General features: G+C 34.6%; 2 protein-coding genes across 12 annotated transcripts in view; one reads left to right on the top strand and one right to left on the bottom strand.

Annotated features, from left to right (window-relative positions):
• Positions 1 to 8,566, top strand: part of LOC106066613 (uncharacterized) — a 188,279-nt gene extending 179,713 nt beyond the window's left edge. For 3 of the 4 annotated variants that reach the window (XR_008778244.1, XR_008778246.1, XR_008778245.1), the window contains 3 exons: positions 265 to 410; positions 2,161 to 3,931; positions 3,976 to 8,566. Coding sequence is in view for 1 of the 4 variants with exons in the window: in XM_056031276.1 (XP_055887251.1) it covers positions 265 to 410; positions 2,161 to 2,302 (288 nt within the window). In the remaining 3 variants the exon portion in view is untranslated. Of the gene's footprint in view, positions 1 to 264; positions 411 to 2,160 lie in introns of all 4 variants that reach the window. The other variant, XM_056031276.1, reaches the window with a different exon arrangement.
• Positions 8,567 to 9,173: 607 nt separating this feature from the next.
• The window catches only part of LOC106066620 (uncharacterized), a 29,155-nt gene continuing 19,774 nt past the window's right edge, over positions 9,174 to 18,554 (bottom strand). The window contains exons 15-20 of one of the 8 annotated variants that reach the window (XM_056031268.1): positions 17,200 to 17,275; positions 15,876 to 15,941; positions 14,950 to 14,985; positions 13,048 to 13,596; positions 11,952 to 12,007; positions 9,174 to 11,603 (exon numbers count right to left, since the gene is read on the bottom strand). In XM_056031268.1, coding sequence (XP_055887243.1) covers positions 10,713 to 11,603; positions 11,952 to 12,007; positions 13,048 to 13,596; positions 14,950 to 14,985; positions 15,876 to 15,941; positions 17,200 to 17,275 — 1,674 coding nt within the window. In that variant the 3' untranslated portion in view covers positions 9,174 to 10,712. Of the gene's footprint in view, positions 11,604 to 11,951; positions 12,008 to 13,047; positions 14,986 to 15,875; positions 15,942 to 17,199; positions 17,276 to 18,554 lie in introns of all 8 variants that reach the window. The other 7 variants (XM_056031270.1, XM_056031266.1, XM_056031267.1 and 4 more) reach the window with 7 other exon arrangements.

The raw sequence follows: 18,554 nt of genomic DNA, 5'->3' as shown, positions 1-18,554 counted from the left end.
ACACACACACACACACACAAACCTCGTAATAGTAGGAACTTTATTTGTCTGTCTTAGGGAAATGTGTGTGTGAAAATATGTCTCTTTCTATTTATTCTATGACATTAAATGTAACTGCCTGTGTGGTTTGGGTTAGGATGCAGTTATCTTTGATTCTGAAGGAACATCCGAAACATGTCAAACAAACAAGTGAACTGTATTTCTGTACAGAACTGAGCGAAAACGATGTATGTGAAATTGTGAACTTTTATGTTTGTGTTTCAGATGTCCATCTCGGAGCGCCTGACGGTAATGATGAGTGCACCTTATCTGGTCAAGCTAGTCAGACAGGTGCTGCCTCACCCACCACAGCAGCGTCACGTTTCCAGATTGTTATGTCTATGTCAGTTTACGGAGGAGTGCATATCTAGGTCAGTGAGATAGTCAAATTTCATTGTAGCTTTTCAAAAACAATTTCCTGTCCAATAATAATGATTAAAAAAATTGTTAATGCATGTTATAGACTCCAGTAATAATAAAGCTTTGTTTTCGTAAAGCTCCAGTCAGTGAATAAGGTAAAGTTTCATACGTGGGAAAATGCATTATATTAGACTGACTATCAGTAGGTTTATGTGATATATTGACATATAAGGTGTAATAAAATAGTTGGACTAGATGAAATAAAATACTCGTTGTGTTTAACGTATTGTGTTATTACACGAGGGTTGCACTATCTATCTATCTATATAATTTTAGAGTTTAGACAATAAGTAAAGGAAATATCCCTCTTTTATTTCTGCAAGTCGGACTAGAGTTACCCTATGAAAAAAAATAGGGGGGGGGGACCAAGTAGTATTCACCCATCTCAAAATAGCAGGGCCGGACTTAACCGTTGTGACCATGAAGTCATGAAAAGATCACTCTTTTTTATTTCTACCCCACGTAGTTTTAGCGGCGAAAAAAAGAGGGGGTGGGAGGAGAACAAGTAATCTACTCTGTATTCATCCGTCACTATATAGCAGGGCTAGACTTAACCATTGTGGGGCCTTGTGTGAAACGGAATTCGCGGGGCCCATTTTTAGTAGGGATACGGATAATAAGTGAAAATTAAGAGTTTGTATTAGAAAATACATTCGTCTTTGCATTTTATTCATTTTTTACTACGTACAGAACTACTTTACGAGCAGCCTGCTTGTAGCGAAGTCATACAGTATATCATACAAATTATATTTCCTACATAGATCACGCTCAATAGCAAGAATTACCAAATGTTTCTATCTATCTACGAGAATTGTCATTAGTTTGAGGCGCGAGAAGCTTCTTTCACCAGATTCCAAAATTACAGGATAATGCCGTTTTTTTTTTTTTAATCGCGCGTAGGATTGGCGTTTTCCATAATGAATGACACCCCAAAATTACATTTTTTTCTATATATTTCGTATATTTTAAGGACTTTTTCGTATATTTTGTAATTTCGGGAGATTTCCAGGAGCTTCTGGTAAATCGACAGGAGGGCGCGGGAAATCTGTTTTAAGTTATAAAATGGTTTAATTTCATCATGTCTACACCTAGAATTAGCGCGGGTCGTAGGAAAGTGCGGGGCCCAATGCGGTCGCATAAGTTGCAGTGGTCTAAGACGGCCCTGCAAAACAGTGGCGCATGCTACGCCGCCGGTCGACTAGTGTTCTTAATAACATAAATGCCTTTAAAGCAGAATAAGTTTCTAGTAGCAAACAAAATAGTGTATACTGTAAATATATAAAATGAATTCAGCTTGGGTCTTTCCGATATATATATATATATATATATATATATATATATATATATATATATATATATATGTTTGTATGTATGAGTGGTATGTGTGTGTGTAATATTTAAAGAAAATACTTATTACAAATGAAAATGATTGAATAATACAACTGTTTAATACCTTAGTTATGTGTGTGTGTGTGCGCGCATGATTGTGTTTATATATGTGTTTATATATATCTGTGTGTTTGTGTATGTTTATATGTGTGTGTTTGTTACACGGAAACTACTTTAACCCTAGACCTATCTCCCGACTAAATCAGCATGCTGCCAAGGAACACTAACTCTGGAATACAAACGTTTCTTGTGTATTGATTTCTTTATCCCTAACTGACCAAAATACCAAGACACTTTTTTTCTTCTCTTCAGATTTGCACACGGATTAGATCGTGAGGATGTGCCGGGTCTGGCAGAACTTTTCACCCGACACATGCCTGGCAAGGTCTCCGGGAGTGCTGTCAGGAGGGTGCAAGAAGAACTCTTCCACGCCAATCACGGCCTGGTTCCTTGAGACGAAAGTGTCAACGTGACCTTCATATCCCTGATGTAAATGTTTCGATCACAGGCAGCCCGTTCCAGGGGCGTCCTCGTATTATCATTGAGTATTTAACATCTGGTTATGTATTGTTGCTGCTGGTGCCTTCGAGCCTTTTGATCCATTCACTTGCCATAGTCAGCATGACCTATACAAACTTAGAATAGAGGAGAATCAATGAGCGTACTGTAGTGACCTTTGAACTACTTGCCATAGTCAGCATGACCTATACAAACTTAGAATAGAGGAGAATCAATGAGCGTCCTGTAGTGACCTTTGAACTACTTAACATTGGAAGAAGCAGCTCATTTTTCATCAGTCGATGATTTAAACAAAAATTAATAACTACAATTGATGGTAAAAAAGGTGGTACTATTAAATTTCATTGAGACTGTGTCACACCGGTGTTACCACTTCCTGCATTAAGTGAGGTTTTCTTCGGAAATGGTATTCAGAAAAATTTAAAATATTATTTTGAAAGTAGAGTGCATTATGATAATTACATATTATCTAATATGTACAAGAATCTACCAACTGAGTTATTTCAGAAGCATACTCTTCATGTATAAGGATTTCACTAGATACAAGCTAATTGGTGTGAAAAAAAGGAAATAAATAAGGTCTAAACAAAACAAAACTAACTTGGAGTCTAGCATAAATTAAACATGTGACTTAAACTGACCAATGGAAATTGTCGAGAATTGCAAGCATCGGATTTCTGCCAATATCTGTGTAAGTTTTCTGTCAGCTGTACAGGTGCAGGTAATAGTGTTCATCTCTAAAGAAATGAGCATGTACATACAGTGTTAACCACAGGGTCGTTTGTTTTTTTGTTGACCTGATTCTTGGCATACAATGTACATACAGGATCCCCCCAACCAAGCTTTTTATTGTTTGTTTTTTTAAATATACATTATTTATTAAATTGTAATAAATTATATAAATATATATATACCGCATATATTAGACCTATATAAATGGAATATTTCATCACAATCTCTGCACCTTTGGATCGAATCTACTCATTCTCATACCGTATGAGCTTCACAAAAAAGTAAGCAAAAAAAATAATTCTTTGTTATACAAAGTAGGCTTATCTAATCTGCTAATTCGACATTAATCTCAAGCAAGTAAAGGATCTGTACAGATCCAATCAATGGTAAAAGTATGGACATTTGTCTTTATCTGTTTCTCTTATTTGTTTTTTTTTTTATTTTTTTTTTGCTACTATATTATTCTCCCTCACCCCCCCCCCCCCAATTTTCTTTTTGTTTTCAATTTGCCGCCATAGGCTGGCGCCGCGTCTTGTCTTTATAGTAAAAAACACGGCATGTTTGTGCGTCACAGCATTCAAATCACTTCAAACTAAAATACCTCCTAGTGTAGCCATCTTTCTTTACTTTAGTTGAAAGATCTTTGGAAACAAACAAAAAAAGAATTCAGGCTGAGATGAATCCAGAATGTTAAACTTCATGGCATTAGAGCCAAACATTTCTGTAGGGTCTACGGCCTGCAGGTTGAAGCCATCCAATTGCAGAACGTTTTAAGTTATTTATTGTTAGCAGTCTTAAAGAACTGTCAATTTTGCTTCAATTTCATTTGGAGGTAGGTACTAGGAGGCACTAGGAGGTACTAGGAGGCACTAGGAGGTACTAGGAGGCACTAGGAGGCCAACTTGTATGAAGAGCTTGTAGAACGACTATAATTTTTTTTTAAAGCACACCGTGTATCCTTTAATATTTTAATGTTTTTAATCTGTCTATAAATAATGTGCTGGTCACATAGATGGATATAAATCTCTACGTATGTAAATCCTCTTAGTCGTATGATTTCACAAGAATAAACATATCAATAGACCTGTATCTGACTGGCTTACAGACATCTGCTATTTTGACTTCCGTGTCTACCTGTTGGTTTCCTATGACATTGTTTTGATCGGCACTCTTCTTCTTTCATTCATAAGTCACGTGATGTGCGGATGTGCTCTAGACTCGTCGTGTTCTTTCCACTTGGCTCTATCTCGAACTGATCACTTTGTATTCTATCCAAACATTTCTTCAGCGGTTTCTCTCAGTCCTAAAGATCTTTCTCACGAGACATTGCAACAGATGAACTAGCACAGGTCATGCTTCCCACTTCGAGATGAACTAGCACAGGTCATGCTTTCCACTTCGAGATGAACTAGCACAGGTCATGCTTTCCACTTCGAGATGAACTAGCACAGGTCATGCTTTCCACTTCGAGATGAACTAGCACAGGTCATGCTTTCCACTTCGAGATGAACTAGCACAGGTCATGCTTTCCACTTCGAGATGAACTAGCACAGGTCATGCTTTCCACTTCGAAATGAACTAGCACAGGTCATGCTTCCCACTTCGAGATGAACTAGCACAGGTCATGCTTCCCACTTCGAGATGAACTAGCACAGGTCATGCTTCCCACTTCGAGATGAACTAGCACAGGTCATGCTTCCCACTTCGAGATGAACTAGCACAGGTCATGCTTTCCACTTCGAAATGAACTATGCTTCCCACTTCGAGATTAACTAGCACAGGTCATGCTCTCCACTTCGAGATGAACTAGCACAGGTCATGCTTCCCACTTCGAGATGAACTAGCACAGGTCATGCTCTCCACTTCGAGATGAACTAGCACAGGTCATGCTTCCCACTTCGAGATGAACTAGCACAGGTCATGCTCTCCACTTCGAGATGAACTAGCACAGGTCATGCTTCCCACTTAAAACTTATTTGGTGAACTTATTTGTGTCGTATCCCGGCTCTAGTTGTGTTTGCTGAGCGCCTAAAGGCAGCACGGAAACCTCCTCCCACCACTGGTCCAAAATAGAGATTAGACCTTAGCGCATTGAGCATGCTATGATCATAAAAGTTGCGCTATACAAAGGTAATTAAAACATCCGAACAAGTTCTAAGTTTGGAGATAAGAGGCATCCTCCACGAACATACAATAAGGTGTCAGAATTTTAGGATCAAAGCGACCTATTGAACACCATTCAAAGCGGCAGAACTAAAGTTAACCTACGTGAACCCCCCCCCCCTCAAACTGTCAGAACACCGCTGATGTGTGAGACCTAGGAGACATTATGGAACCTCGTTACTAGACAATGTCTCACAGCCTAATGTACGCGTGAATTAGACATGCATGTACTAGTTCTAAAACTTTTAGAAATAATAATGAGAAAGGTTGAAGAATTGTTTTCAAACATTCAGATCTCGCTGTTAAACATTGGCAGTAGTTTGCTTGGTCACTAGTACCTGGTTTCTGTTATTCTGAGACTGTTGAAGCCTAATTTTATGTAGGCTTCATAAATTACAGTTCATTCTCTGTCTTTACATTGGTGAAAACTGGCATTCCTTTTTATTATGTCTGACAAACTCTTTGTTATAAGCCACCTTTGCTAGACACAGATTGGCGATTTTTTATGCATTCTGACATTGGCACAGAGGATTTAAAAAACAAATTGGAACATGTTTGGGAAAGTGTTTTTTTTTTTTTTTTTTCGAAAGGTTAAGGGAGTATCGTTTTATGTTCATAGTTTACACTACAGCATGCAGTGTTATAACATAGCTATTGGCTAGAATCCGTTATACATTAAAACAGAATACGATTTGTTATTTGTTTTATTCCTAATGTCAAATTATCATTTTTTACATACTTCGTTTTACATGTTTCGGATGTTTCTTCAGATTTCAAGGTTATTATATTCTAGCCCAAATCACCCAGTAAGACGGGGAAAAAAAAAGGGGGGGGGGGGCTGGCGACGGACGGGGTTTGATTCGAACCCGGGAGCATTTAGACGAAAGTAGGCCCTTACTCCGTGCGTATTACAAAGTATGAATACTAAGGGGAATGACTATGCACCGGAATTACGCGTTCCGTAATCTAGTTTTATTATCTGAGAATAAACTGCAAGAAAAGAAAACCCAACTAAAACTCAGAGGAAAGGAGTGCTTTAAGAGACTCAAAGCTCCATTAAATTAGTTCCTTATATTGCTCGTATGCTACACTACAAATGCATAGATATACAAGTCTAAGTTGATGTGTTTTTTTTTTTATTGCTTTAACAATCAAACAAGAAGATCAAACTAAAATTCTATTTAACATTGGTTGGACCAATATCAGAATGCGCGTCCTAGGTTAGGGACCCCTCAACTCAAGAAAACATAAAGATACAAGAACAGACACAAAATATAGCCGTGATATTTATAGCAAACTGTTGATTAGAGTAACATCATTAGTATCTCAATAAATCTAGAGACCCTTCAGGACAGAATTATTGTTAATTATTTATTGTACCAAACAAAACATGAATCGATTGTTACTTGTTAGTTCTTAAAAAAATTCCCAACAAAAGATCCCTCCCCCCTCCTTTGGTCACACATTGGCTATTGAAGAGTGGTCAAATGTTTCCACTGTGTTAGTAACGTGTGTTTCAAAGTTTGCCATTGTCTGTCCAAAAGAAACACATAATTTATAGACTCGTGCACAGATTTAAAACATCTTCATCTTTTCACTTGTAACTTTAAAAAATTGTTGTTTTTTTTTGTTTTATATTTATTTATTTTGCAGTGGGTTTTTTTCCCTGGTGATATATATATATATATATATATTTCTTATATATTCTTTTCTTATAAATGTTCTTTTATATATATATATTTAAATTTCTTATGTCTATTATGTTATAAATTGTAATATGTAATGATCAGGCCTACTGGTTGGCCATTTGCCAAACTACAGCTTTCTGTATTGTACATTGTAATATTGAGTACGAGTACTTAATAGATCCAGTGGAAAATGCCAACTACTATTTCCAAATGCTGTTTGTTGTAGTTAATGAATTGTCTTGATGAACATGGCTGAACTCCAACCTAAACTAATCACAACTTATTCCATCAATCCATTTTTTTTAGCCACATTATTAATCATGTATGAACTTACCATCTACAAAATTCATTTCATTCTATATAGACTTTTGAAAGAGTTTATTTTTATAAATATGTAAATAAATGTCTTTCACTTTTGATATATCGTGTGTGTGTGGTTCAATTTTCACTTTTGGTGTATGCACTTTTTAAATTAAGTAAATATTTTAGTTACTTTAATTTTTTTTTTTTGCAAGTTTGTTTTTATATAAACCAATTATTTTAGCTAAATGCAGTGTTTCCCATAAGTTATAAATACCAACCCCAAATAGACAGGAAAATATTTTGATAACCTTTGTAAGAGTCCATAATGGAGAAAAACAGTCAATATACTTATCACAAAAGTAGTTGGTGACTCAAAATAGGCACTAGCACAAATTCAATAAAATATTCATTGACAGATGCTGTTATTGGCTCTTTAACATCTTTCTTTCAGGCCCTATGCATCTCCTTCTGGAATAGAACTGCCTCTAGTTCTTTGGAGACCAATATTTTCTAATCCTTTAGATATATGCAGACATGTGCAATTTTAAGCAGTTGAAAATGGCAAGTCATTAAGGGTTATGGTTAAGTCTTAAGTGGGTGGTTGACCCCAGGTGTCTACAATTAGCTGGTTTTAGCAAAGTTTATACCATTTTAACTATTCATAATTTTTACAAAGCCACTTTTGGCCATTGCAAAAATAAAATAACTCAATACTGTATTGGATTCTATGAACTTGGTCTAGATACTTTAAGATGATATGTTCTGTTTCTTGATATCTCCATGTTTGGAGAATATGATTTTTTTTTAAGTGTCAAGTTGAGAAAATCAACTATAAAACATTGTCGACTTTACAATAAAATCTAATTATTCAATCTTTGTTTAATTGAGACATTAGTTAAGAAAAAGAATTTATCTCTTTGAGATATTAGAGTTTAGCTTTATAAAGTGTTGTAAATGAAAAATAGTTTAATAATGCTTTTTGTTTGGTTTTGAATTTCTATGTAAGTTGATTGCAAAGGCAACCATTCATAAAATAGCTACAGTAAATGTTCTTTAAAGGTCTATGCCCTACCACATTTGGTATTGTGAAAGCAGTGATGACTAAGTCATTTCTTCACCTGGCTACATATGAACTCCAATCCAAGTACAATTATTGAATTATCAATGGTTCCATGCAGTTTTCACTATCAACACGTATTGTCAAAAATGTTTCAACTTGTTGGAATACACATTTGTTGTTAACACTTCTTTTCTTCCCGACTTTGTTCTTGTTCAATAATTTTATCTTCAATAAAACAATTTTTTTCCCATAATTATATCTTCATTAAAACTTTATCACTTTATAGAATACCCAACATTTTTTTTTTAAATAAGGGAGAGAAAACATGGGCTTGCTGACACCAAGACTAGTTGCTATTTTTAATGTGTGAAATGTACTGGAGCATAGCAAATCTTGAGTGCTAGGAAAAGAAAACACTTGAGAAAAACCTTTAACTAGCAAGGATTTCTCTACCTGGCAATGAATGACATGGGCTGATTGGATTGCCTAAGACAACCTAGATCATTAATCCCATGTTGGAGAACACCCATCCAAAATTAATTACCTTGCCTAGTCTCACTCAGCTAATGGTATGATGTGCAGAAATAGATCAACTGCTGAAAATTCTTAGCATTGAATGAATAAACTGAAATGTAAAAATGTGCATGTACACTTGATAGCAAAGTTTAGTGAAGTGATCCAATGACCAAGTAGAACTATGGCCCTGAGTAATGGAGTGTACAAGTCTTCTGGTGAAGAATGCTGTTATACAACATTGGCTGCATGCAACTAATGGAGTGCACATTGACAATCACTAAATAAAGTTCCAATAGGTCCAAAACCACAGTTCTATTCTTAGCATTGAGCAACAAACACCAGACTTGAATATAAATTTAATTCAGTGAAAGCATCAAAACAACAGCAACTGAAAAAGCTTGCAGTATTCTATTGCTCATCATCTCAATGTGGTGTGAGAACATCACTGGGATCAAGTTAGAACAGTCAAACAAAACAAGATGAAATATATATACAAAGTCTACAACAAGTCACACACACACACACACATCTGATTTTGTTCTTAGTTTTTGACAAACATTTTTACACTTTATTTGGACACAAAATAGTTGGAGAAAAACCAAATGAAAATATAACAGCTGAAATAAACTCTTAAAAGTTGAATGTAATTTAATAATACTTATGTATCTTACACTGGAGTTTTTCAAGTTTAAACTAGAACAAATCTCAGCAGTTATAGCAACAAGGAACAGTTCCAGTAATTTACTGTCATGTGAGAGCCATGAATAATTCAACTAAGGCAAGGTGTTCACATTTTAATGAGTTTCAATAAGTTCTGGCACAGGCAGTATTAACAACTAACTGTTTTCAAACATTTGAAATATTGGATCTGATCATTCAATGGCTTTCACATACAGACCAAAATTGAGATTTTCCTATAAATTCTAAACAATTTAAAAAGTTTTTCTTTGACAGTTTGTTTTGCATTTGTAAGTAGAGTATTGCCAAAAGTAATAGATTTGATTTGTACATTTGTCAAGCAGTTGCAACTAAATAGTACAATGTTTTATACTGATGAATGATTAAATAGATGCATAGAATATACATTTTAGCAACAGACAAGTGCCATAACTAATAAAATACTATAAATGCAAAACCTCTACAATGGCATACTGTGGTAAAATATTTATTAAATTTCAGTGTGCACTTTATTTTCAGTCTATAATCAAAGGTTAATAAGACAATATGTACTTGCAGTTGAATACATTACACATACATTTAAAAATAAAGGTGATGGTTAAACCAGTACAAAATCAAATCTCAAATATTTTGTACATGTTTGTTGCATAACATTTATATATTAGCCTACCAAGTAGTACAGATGCCAGAGTTTCAAAAGAAAGATGTTTTTGTAGAGAAAAACAAAAAACCTCCACATATTTTTGTCTACATAGTGGAATAAAAATGTAACTAGAATTTAGATAATGCAGTATGTTGTACCTTAAGTGATAAAAGAAAGCAGAAACTTAATATCAAACATGTTTTCATTAAAAAAAAAAAGGAAATCATTGAAACAAATGTTGTCAATATATTAAACATACTTCTCAGTAACATAGAAGTAATTGGAAATAAAAAAACGTATAAAATAACAAAACCAAAATGATCCACAACAAGGGATCCAAATCGACAGAAAGGTGTTTTTTGCCTTTTCTTTTAAAACTCATTACAAATACAGTTGTTAAAAGAACTCTTGAGAAAAAATGAACTGAATTCATAAACTTATTTACAGACAAGTAAAAAAAAAAGGCACTTAATAGGTTGACACATTGAAATGTTGACAATATACAAATTTAGAAAGATTGAATAGAAAACCTTTATTTCCAAATCAATTATTTAGTAAAATATTAGTTACAACTTTCTTCTTCCCCTGCGATCTGGGATTCTGGACTGGCCTTAAGATTGTTGTCTCCAGCCCCTGGAATAACTTCAGTGACCACACTGGGACCAGGAACAAGAAGTGCTGGATCACTGCCTGATTTATCCCCATCACCTTGGTTGCTGAGTTGCTTGTCTGTGTCACACTCCTGAATTTGGGTGCTTTCTAATGCATCCGATGGTAAGTAGACATCTGTATCTGTACCAGACAACTCGTTAGATGAAGTTTCATTTATTGCATTTATTACATCTGTTTTTGATGTCTCCTCTGTTGCAGGTGTCACTTCCACTGTTGCAGGTGTCGCTTCCACTGTTGCAGGTGTCGCTTCCACTGTTGCAGGTGTCACTTCCACTGTTGCAGGTGTCGCTTCCACTGTTGCAGGTGTCACTTCCACTGTTGCAGGTGTCACTTCCACTGTTGCAGGTGTCGCTTCCACTGTTGCAGGTGTCACTTCCACTGTTGCAGGTGTCGCTTCCACTGTTGCAGGTGTCACTTCCACTGTTGCAGGTGTCACTTCCACTGTTGCAGGTGTCACTTCCACTGTTGCAGGTGTCACTTCCACTGTTGCAGGTGTCACTTTCTCTGTTACAGGTGTCACTTTCTCTGCATCAGGTGTGAGTTCCTCTGCATCAGGTGTCACTTCATCTAATGAAATTATAACTTTATTGTTACCAGGCATCTCATCACCTGCTGCAGAAGGCAACATTGTTAGCAAGGAAGACAACTCTTCACTTCCAGCCACTTCTGAAGCTGCTTCAGCATCATCCATGCCAAGATCTAACTTGTAAAAGTCTTCCACATCTTCAGATGGTCTGTCAATGTCTGGCTGTTCTACTGTCACTCCCATCACCCTAGGTGTCTGTGGACAAAGAAGACAAATCAATAAATGCTGAACAAGCTTATAACTACAGATAAGACTTATAATTCTTGCAGTCATAACTAAAACTTAAAATGTAACTTTATCATCAAATTTATCATCTGCTTCTATCATTAAAAGAAAAAAAAAATCCAATTATTTTGATTTTAGTATGACACTAAATATATTGAAACCATCAGTGACACTAAATATATTGAGACCACCAGTGAAACTAAATTTATTATACCTCAGCTTTGGTTGTTACTTGAACAAGGAAGAGTGTAAAACTAAAAGAATCATTAAAGAGTCTTATGAACATGTTCCAGGACCACAAATTTACTCAAACCTTACCTCTACAGTGTCTTCATGAAAAGATGGTGGACCAGAATCATCACTGAGCTCATCATCTGTATGGTAACAAACAAAAGTTCAATATTTATTTTGAGAAAATGATCTTTCATTTCACTGGAAAACAAAATAAAATATACTCTTCATGGAGAAATGTTTTATAAGCTAATATTAGTCAAATGAGTGATCATCCTGGCTAAAAGTATCTTGAGAGGAATTTAAATTTTGAGATCTTAGTTGTTTCCAGTACCAGATGATTGTGCTCTTACACTACAACTAGCCAACAATGTCATGATTACTTAGATTTGTAATGTAGCAATTACTTTTATTTGTAGTGTAATGATTACTTTGATTTGTAGTGTAACGATTACTTTGATTTGTATATCAAAAACGAAAAAAAAAAAAGATTTCATAAATCTGCAGTGTTGACATTTTAAGAAGGTCAGCCTTTAACATTTCTGTGCTATCAACTATAAATAGGGAAGGATATAAGTGATTGCAAGTATTGGCATGAGTCATGTGAGTAATTGCTTTCTTCTCAAACCAAAACAAATTAGTATTCCATACAAGTTTGACTTTTATAATTCAGTTTTTAACATGGAAATCAATGTGGAGAATGTGTCATTTATTTTGTAATTATTTTTAATTAGAAAGCCTGAATGTTAAACTAGATCTATACATATAATTAAAGATATGAATGATAACTAATTCACAATAGACGATTATCTTATTAAACAAGGCCAAAAAGTGTTAAAAAAACAATGCATGCATAATAAAGTTCTTTAATAAAAGTAGGAAGAACCAAAACATGGAACAATAAAAAGATGATCTGTTTCATGCAGAAGAAAAAAAAAAACTCTTAACAAGGATGAACAATTACTGATTCAGTAAAGTTATTCTTTTCTTACAAAAATACATTGATTACTATCAGGGCATAGTTGAAAAAATTATCACTAGAGTTAAATCTCTTATTCTTTATCATAATAATATGTCTTTGGACTGATTAAAAGTTTTATTCAAAGAATCAAAAACTGAACAGTATTAGTTTAAAAAAAAGAATTCCAAACAAATAGAAATGAAACAATCTAGATCTTCTCACTTTTCTGGCATGGAGATAAAACAGTGAAGTCAATTTCAGTTTTTTTTGCTTCCTGTAGATTGAGGTGAATCTCCACAGTTTCTTCCTTGCTAACTGGGTTGGTTCTCTCTTCTGGATCTTTGCTCCTGGGTGAGTCAGTAAGTACTGAAAGATCAGACTCTGAAGTACTTCTCTGACTGTCAGAAGCAGCTTCCTCTGCTTGGGAGACATCAGCATCATAGTCAGCACCAAATATTTCACTCAGCCTTTTGTCGTCTTGGGCATGTTGAGAAGCAGAATTAGTGGCTTCGGCAGAAGATCCATTTCCAATCTCCAAAACAGAATAATTAGCTGCTTCAGCAGAAGATCCATTTTCAATCTCCAAAACAGAATCATAAGCTGCTTCAGCATGGGATCCATTTTCAATTTCAGAAGAATCAGTGGCTTCTGTAGAGGATCCTATTTCAATATGCAGATTTTCATTCTGTAAATCTCCATTTTCACCATAGTCATCTGGGTGATGGCCATTAGGGATGGAATCCAGGGATGATGGTGAAGTTTCGTTGTAAGCTGAGGATGATGTTTCATAGGAGTAAGTGGCATTGCTATCTGATGATATATCATCTAATGGACTTATATAGTCAGGTCTACGAGCTGGTTGACTTGAGTGGGAAGGCCCAGCCACGGGTGGGCTGAGGAGAGAAGCCCCTGCTACACTTACATTCATTTGGGAGACCTCTGAGCTCATTACCGAACCAACAGTAGAGGTGTCTGAGGCAGCAAGTGATGTTTCTACTATGGAACCTGTTGTTGTGCTGGCATTAAATACTGAGGTAGAACCAGATGCTTCGGCCACAACATAGCTCATAGATGTATCATTACTTTGATCAAAGCTGGTAGCTTCTGTAAAAACCAGGCTAGAGGTATCATAATTGCTGCTCTCTTCAAGATAACTAGAGTCAACATAACTTTCATTTACTGATGAAGCCTGTTCACCTTGTCCAAGGTTACTTTCCACAGTTTCTTCACTAGCGGGCAAATCTTGTCTTATAGCTCTATAAGCTTCATCTTTGGAAGGTGAAATCATGGCTTGGGCAATATCTGAATCTGCTGTTCCATAGTGCTCAGCTGAAGCTTCCTTCAAACAATCTTGGTCAATACTTGCTATGTCTTGAGCTATCAAAGGTTGCAGAGTCTCAATAGAATGCAATGACTCTTCCTCAACATCTGATTTATTTTTTACTTCCCCTTCAATGGCTTCACTTGCACCAGTTTGAACATCAGGGACATCTGGACATATACTTTGAACAACAGAGTCCATTTTATCTGATGCTACAATAGATTTTTCTCCATCACCACTGTCCTCACTCTCTTTCCTGTCACTACTGTGGACATCATCGTTACTGTCACTCCTAGAACCAAAGAAAAAGTCGTTATCATCATCATTGTCATCATCGTCGTCATCATCATCATCATCATCATCTTCATCGCTGGAACTGGGAGGATCATGGTGAGACCTGACATATAGAGCTGCATCTAATTCCCCCACCTGATAGTTAGCAAACAGTATATCAGACTTGATGCTATCAAACATAATGATGATTTTAGTCATTAGAGACAATGGCACAGATGTCATCTCCCCAATCCTTTCTCTCAAGTTCTCCATGTCATCAGTGATGTTTCCCCAGTGTTGTTTCACTTGAGCCATCAACCTGAGCAAGCCCACTGGATCAAAATCTGAGAGTACTTTCTCCTCATTGTCTTCCTTATTTAAGATGGAATTGATTCTTTCACTGTCTCCTTCAATCTGAGCATCTTTAGGTTCATTGTTGGCCAGTGTGACACTCAGGTCTTCTGGCTGAACCTCTAAGCTATCTACATCCCTTAAGAAATGGGACTCGTTATCATTATAGTCTACATTACCTCTCTGTGAGGAAGATAATCCTTTTCCATACACAGCTGACAGAGAGAAAAATAACTGGCTTAATGGTTCAAAAGATTAAACCACTGAGAAATACATATAGAAAAAAAATTTTTTTTCTAATAACCACAGATTTATTTATATTTTTTTTAAAATTAAAAACTTGAAAAAAAAAGAAAAAGAAATAGAATGATTAAAATGCTAGTTCGCTGACATAATGGGGTGAAATAAACTAGATAAAAAGAGTGCAATTTAATATTACAATAAACTTGGATAAACTAATCAATGAAAATCCTTTTGTTTCTGAAGCTTTATATGATTGACACACTATCAGACAAACAATGGGTTAAGAATGAGGGGCAGAAAATGCCTTGAGTTGACCAGTACATAACTTGAGCATGCAACCAAAAGCCAACAAACTGTGGTTAGAATATTAATGTTCACAGTGAAACTCTTCACAGCATGAGATCTTATTCAATCTCAAACTGATTTTCATTGGCTCACACCGAGTTTCAATGTAGACATGTCACAACAAGCAACCCTTCTGTAGAAAATTATATATAGACTAAGAGGCGTTTTGACTCAAAGGCATTTTCTGCTCATTGTTTGCATTGATGTGTACTACAGTGCCAAACAGATCAAGTCGGATCAAAAGATTATGTGATCCTACAATCATATGTAGGGAAAAAGACTAATCTTAACCCAATCAACAATTAGGTCAAAGAGAACATGCACTAGATGAACTAGCACTTTATACCTGTCTGACCAATCAAGCTCATTTCAATCTAGTCTTTCGTGTAAAGTAACCATTTTTATAGCAATGCTATTCAAGTTCGTAAATGAACTTACAGCAAGAAATATTCTACAGAAAGGCTTTTTTTTTTGTTTGTGTTAGTCATGACAAGAGCAACCAAAAGATTGTTTTTACCTTGTTCTTCCTCAGTTTTTCCATCATCATTACACTTGAGTATAGAAACCTCATTGAAAGACTCTTCTGAAGCAACAAGAACAGTAAATGATATTGAAACAATTGGAAACTTTAAAAAATTCAAATAGTTTTTTGTTTTCATGTGTGTCTTGAAGTCTAACTTTACAACATTCCTGGTGTGGTGTCCAGTTTGTTTTTAAGACTGCTAATTTAAAAAAAACACCAACATATATTTGAAAAAAAAAAAATCTAATCACTGAAGCTTCAGTAAAAATTAAAATGGTGAAAATTAGAAATTCTTATGGTTTAATTTTATTATCTTAATTGTACTTTTTTAATAAAATAAAAGTTGATTTAGATTATGTTCTGATAATAATGTTTAAAATTTTTCCATGTTTTCGATTTCAGAGTGAAAGATAATTTACTTCCTAGTCCAAACCTCCCACAGGACGACGGGTGATGGGAGCGGGCGAGCAGGGTTTGAACCTGGGACCATCAATAAGTCTGAACAACAGTCCAGCGCAAACCGCACAACCAGCGAGACCACAATTTATCTAAGTTCTAATAAAGTAAGAATATTATTGTAAACATTAAAAAAACAAAAATGTGTATAAATACGAAAGGTTTTGAGATGTAAGCCTTTAAAAAAAAAAAAAAAAAAAAAAAAAAAGGTGCTATTTAATAATAAAAATTTTTTAAAAAAATTCCTTCTGATTAATGTTAAATAAGTTTGAAATAAAACAAGAATCTATTTTTATAAAAATGAAAATTTTTTTTTTTGTAATGAAACTTGAGTATTTTTCCATGAACAATTTCATATTTAAGTTGATAAACTTTAAATTTTTAAATTTTACAGCTGAATAAAATAGATGGACTATTTGATCCTATCAGAAGATCAGAATTATGAAGTAATAAGCTACACAGTATTCAAGATCTGCACATACTTGGTGTTTAAGAAACATTTGATTTGGAGGAAGGAGAAATTCTTATTAAAGCTATATAAAACCTCAAAGCATGAACTACATGATTTTTATACTACTTATGACAAAATTGTAAACTGCATTAGTAATATCTTGAAAATTAGTAGCTTAAATACAACTACATTTCAATTCATATTAAATCTGAATATAACATTTTATTTTAATAAAAGAACATTTTTAATTCAGAAAATAAGAATGGCCAATCAAAAAGAACCATTTTAATTTATGATACATTGTGATTCTATACTTGCTAAACATTATACTTTTGGACTTCACACATTTAAAAGACAATTTGCTGCCTCATATCTACAGCAATAAATGAGATACTGGTATTAAGAAGTTACCTAATTGGTCAATCATTTCTGTGTCCAGGGTCTTCTCCATTTGTATGTCAACTTCTATATTTGAGCCAGGTACAACCTAGAAAAAACAAAATGTAAAGCTTATATAATGGATTCCATTAAATTTATCTATGTCAGTATGAAATTCCAATACTGTGTGAAAACTTTAGTAACTTTGCTCAATAATTACAAAGTACAGAATTAGCCAAAAAGGATATTAATGAAGCCATGATTGAATATCTAACTAGGCACTACTGCATGGTGAAAATGTTTTATTTTGTACTGTATGTATGAAGTGTATTTTTTTGGTGTGGAATATTTGTTTTTTTATTTTAGTTTTTTGAGAATTCATTTTGCATTCATGTTCTATATTGTGAGAGTATTGATGTTTCTTTTAGTTAAATTTGCCTATTTATAATATTTTTTTTTTTACATTGCTAATTATCACTAGAGTTCATCTGCCAATGTTTTTCAGACTTTTGTGAAAAAAGCATGAAAACTTATCTTAATTATGTATGTTTATTTTTTTAGTAGTGAATAACACTCATTGCTTATCTCAAGAGTGTAGACACTTTATAAAAACCATCTAAAAAATGGTGTTTTTGATCAAACAATATAAGCTGAATGAGTGGATTTACAGAGTAATCAAAGTGTGAAAGGGAATGTTACATCTAGAAATAGAACTGAAGAGTAGAATGTATGTACTTTTGTGTGTGTGTGTTTTGAGAGGGAAGGAAAAGGAAACTAAAAATTATGGGCCAAGTTGTAGAGGAGTGTTACAAGAGAGATGTATATGGGAGAATAATACAAATATAATGGGCAGGATGCCAAAAAAATTATTCCAGAAAAAAATAACATTCAAGTATTTCAACATAGAGCCAATTATCTAGGACAGTATTTCCCAAACTTTTTCCTTAGCGGAGCAATTGGCTGAATATTTAGCGGCACACTTTGCTTAGTTATTAGTGAGATTAATTCAATTGGTAGCCTACTAGTTAATTATTCCAGTAGTTCATGGAACACCTATTCAGGCGTCCCAGAACCCTAACAAGGTTTGAGAACTACTGATCTAGGATACAAAAATTCATGAGCCAAGAGAAAGCATTAGAAAACTAGACTATAAATAGGCCAATTTTTTCTTTGTTTTGCTTTTTGACAGGGCAAAAGAGAAATGACAAGGCACGAGAGATGGGCTCATGTTCAAAATCTAAAAAGAAAATTGGTTTTGGGACTTCTTGGTATTGTAATAAATTGGAACATCAATGGGTTATCAGTATATATATAGAGAGATTTTTTTTCAGTTGTTATAACGTGGCTTAAGGTTTATTTTCAATAAGCCCAACTAGTTTAAAAAATTA

This window comes from Biomphalaria glabrata, chromosome 5 (genome assembly GCF_947242115.1).
Source record: "Biomphalaria glabrata chromosome 5, xgBioGlab47.1, whole genome shotgun sequence".
NCBI lineage: Eukaryota > Metazoa > Mollusca > Gastropoda > Planorbidae > Biomphalaria > Biomphalaria glabrata.
Note: the sequence above shows the minus strand (reverse complement) of the source record. Positions and strands in the feature narration are given on the sequence as shown.